At 40.8% G+C, this 2,500-nt stretch overlaps 1 protein-coding gene across 1 annotated transcript in view; it reads left to right on the forward strand.

The window, feature by feature from the left end:
* LOC119594963 (anoctamin-10-like) overlaps positions 1-2,500 on the forward strand; it is a 39,723-nt gene that overhangs the window by 36,395 nt on the left and 828 nt on the right. Inside the window, 1 exon segment of the mRNA XM_037944089.1 lies at positions 1,687-2,500. This exon segment is cut by the window's right edge and continues 828 nt beyond it. Coding sequence (XP_037800017.1) covers positions 1,687-1,839 — 153 coding nt within the window. The 3' untranslated portion in view covers positions 1,840-2,500.

Below are 2,500 nucleotides of genomic sequence, written 5' to 3' on the forward strand. Positions count from 1 at the left end.
TTTCTTTAAATAGATGTTTAGTGAATACTTGTCTAGATCAGTGAATATTTTGCATTTTCGTGTTTTCGATTATAAAAGAAGTAGAAAATAAGAAAATCGAGCCAACTTCTGAATCTCGGACTATAAAGAATAAAAAAAATGTAAAAGAGAGGAGTCAGCTTTTACTTTATATTTATAAAAACTGTAAAACATAAAATAAGTCAAGTTTTTATCAGTAAGGATTCGAACCAGCATAAAGAATGCGTTTACAATATATTCCTTTTTGCAGTTGCTTTTTTGCCCCCCTATAGAGTCCAAAATTGTAGATTTCCTTTGATTCCGTAAGCGTGACGTCAGTGGTTTCCGCCTACGCCATGAATCTCTGGCGGTTTTTCGTATTGCACGTAGATTTGGGTGATCTGGCAGCCCCGATTTGCTGGGCTAGGGTAGCTGTAACAAAGTGATAATAATAAAAATGCACTTAAAATAACACAAAGGGTGACAGCGTGACGTCTTGGGGAGCCTATAGCCTGTCTTCTGTCTTGTCTCATCTGGCGGGCTCCCTCATGCGATTGTGTGTTATTACGAAAACCGGTAATGTTATTCCTGTGCAGATGGATGTGCCTTCCTTCTCGATGTTGGAATGTTGCTCAGAATTATCTGTAGACTAGTTTATGTGGCAGCTGCTTAAGTTTGATGAAACATTCCCTGCGCAGGTGTTTCGTCTGCCGTCTGCTGGTTTTATGCCACTGTTTTAACCCAGTCTTTATTCCTCTCTCATTTCCGCCTATAAAATGACACACAAATAAGATCAAGACAGAATGACAGTTTTGTAATAGTCAGAAAGATCTTTTGACCCCTTTAAGACAGCGGTCTTTAAACTGTGGCCGCAAAACGGTTGAAGAGAGATTCGCAAGCTAATTTTGATTTCAAAAATAGATTAATAATGGTATGTAAGAACTGAATGGAAATTATTTGGAGTTTATTATAAAGGTGGTCCCAAACTACGGTCCCCGGAAAGTTCTTAAGGAATCCGCGAGCTAATTTTAGTAGCAGATAAATTAAAAAATGCTAAGAGTCAAAAAATAATTGTCAGTCCACTGATCAATAATTTTGTAACAAGTTAGTATATTTTACAATCATCTTTAGGTCTGTTAAAGAAGAAAAGTAATATATCTCAGTATCTTATTTTAATTTATTTTTAGATCTAGAAAGGATGTCACATTCCATTTTTTTCTAACTTGAATACTATTTATGTCAACTTATCCTTACCCTTTCGGTCTAGAAAGAAAAACGAGACAATATTAGTTTCTTTATTTTCATTCCTTCATTGTTTTTTCCTCTTTTTTGTTCTGTCTCTAATTTCTCTTCTCTCTTCTAATCTCTTTTCTTCTCTTCTCTTCTCTTCTCTTCTCTCTCTCTTCTCTCTTCTCTCTCTCTCTCTCTCCTCTCCTTCTCCTCTCTCTCTCTTCTCCTTCCCTCTTCTCTTCTCTCTCTCTCCCTCTCTCTCTCTCTCTCTCTCTCTCTCTCTCTCTCTCTCTCTCTCTCTCTCTCTCTCTCTCTCTCTCTCTCTCTGTCTCCCTCTCTCTACCCCACCCTCACTCTCCCACACTCCCCATTCTCTCAATCGCTCTCTGCACATTTTTTCCCCCCTTCTCCGGTCGCCCAATCTATTTCGTAACCTCATTATTCCATCTCCTTTTCCAGCGCGGAAAGAAGACCAGGCGGCACCTCTCCCGCAGATTCCGCAGCGTGCACGGGATGCCTCGCTCCGGGTCTCGATCCCGCGGCACGACCCCCGTGGCCCAGAACGGCGGGGTCCGGCATCGCACGCCTTCTAGGGACTACCGCGAATACTAAGACAGGTGGCTTCGCGGTGCAAAGGCCTAAGTGGATTTTGCTGGCAATTATCTATCTAGTCTGTTGTAAAGCCTCTCTTCTTTTGACTACAGGAGCCGGGATAGAGGGACTTGTATTCGTCTGAGGAGGGGAGGTGTTTGGGGGAATAATGGTTCTGTTTTATTTTCTTTTTTTTATCGGGGCGAAAGCTCTTGAGGGGTTGGTGATGCACCTGTCATTTGTTTACAGGATTATCGCTATCAACTACGTCAGTTATCAAACGCTTATCACGAGTAACCTGTCAACCCTGCCGTCAGTTATCACCAACTTGCCACACGCTTCTTCGCCCTGATAAAAGAGAAAACGGAGCTTATGATGCACACACGTGGTCGCGTTCTCAAAGGGATGTATAAATATTTCAGTGCTAGGAATATGCATGAATGAGTACACTGTATATACACATTTCTAACTGCGAGTTCTATTGAAAATATTTTATCTGCGTCAAGACGAGACATGGTGCAAACCCCGAGGAAAATAAATCGAGGGAAAATTTGTTTATATATGTATATGCTCGTTTCTCGTTTATTTATACATCACAGAATTCTGCCTTGCCTTTTTCTTTCCGAATAACACAGTGTGATAAAGAAGGAAAGGCAAAGAGAGAATTTTGGGCATTTTCAGA

This window comes from Penaeus monodon, chromosome 35 (assembly GCF_015228065.2).
Source record: "Penaeus monodon isolate SGIC_2016 chromosome 35, NSTDA_Pmon_1, whole genome shotgun sequence".
Lineage (NCBI taxonomy): Eukaryota > Metazoa > Arthropoda > Malacostraca > Decapoda > Penaeidae > Penaeus > Penaeus monodon.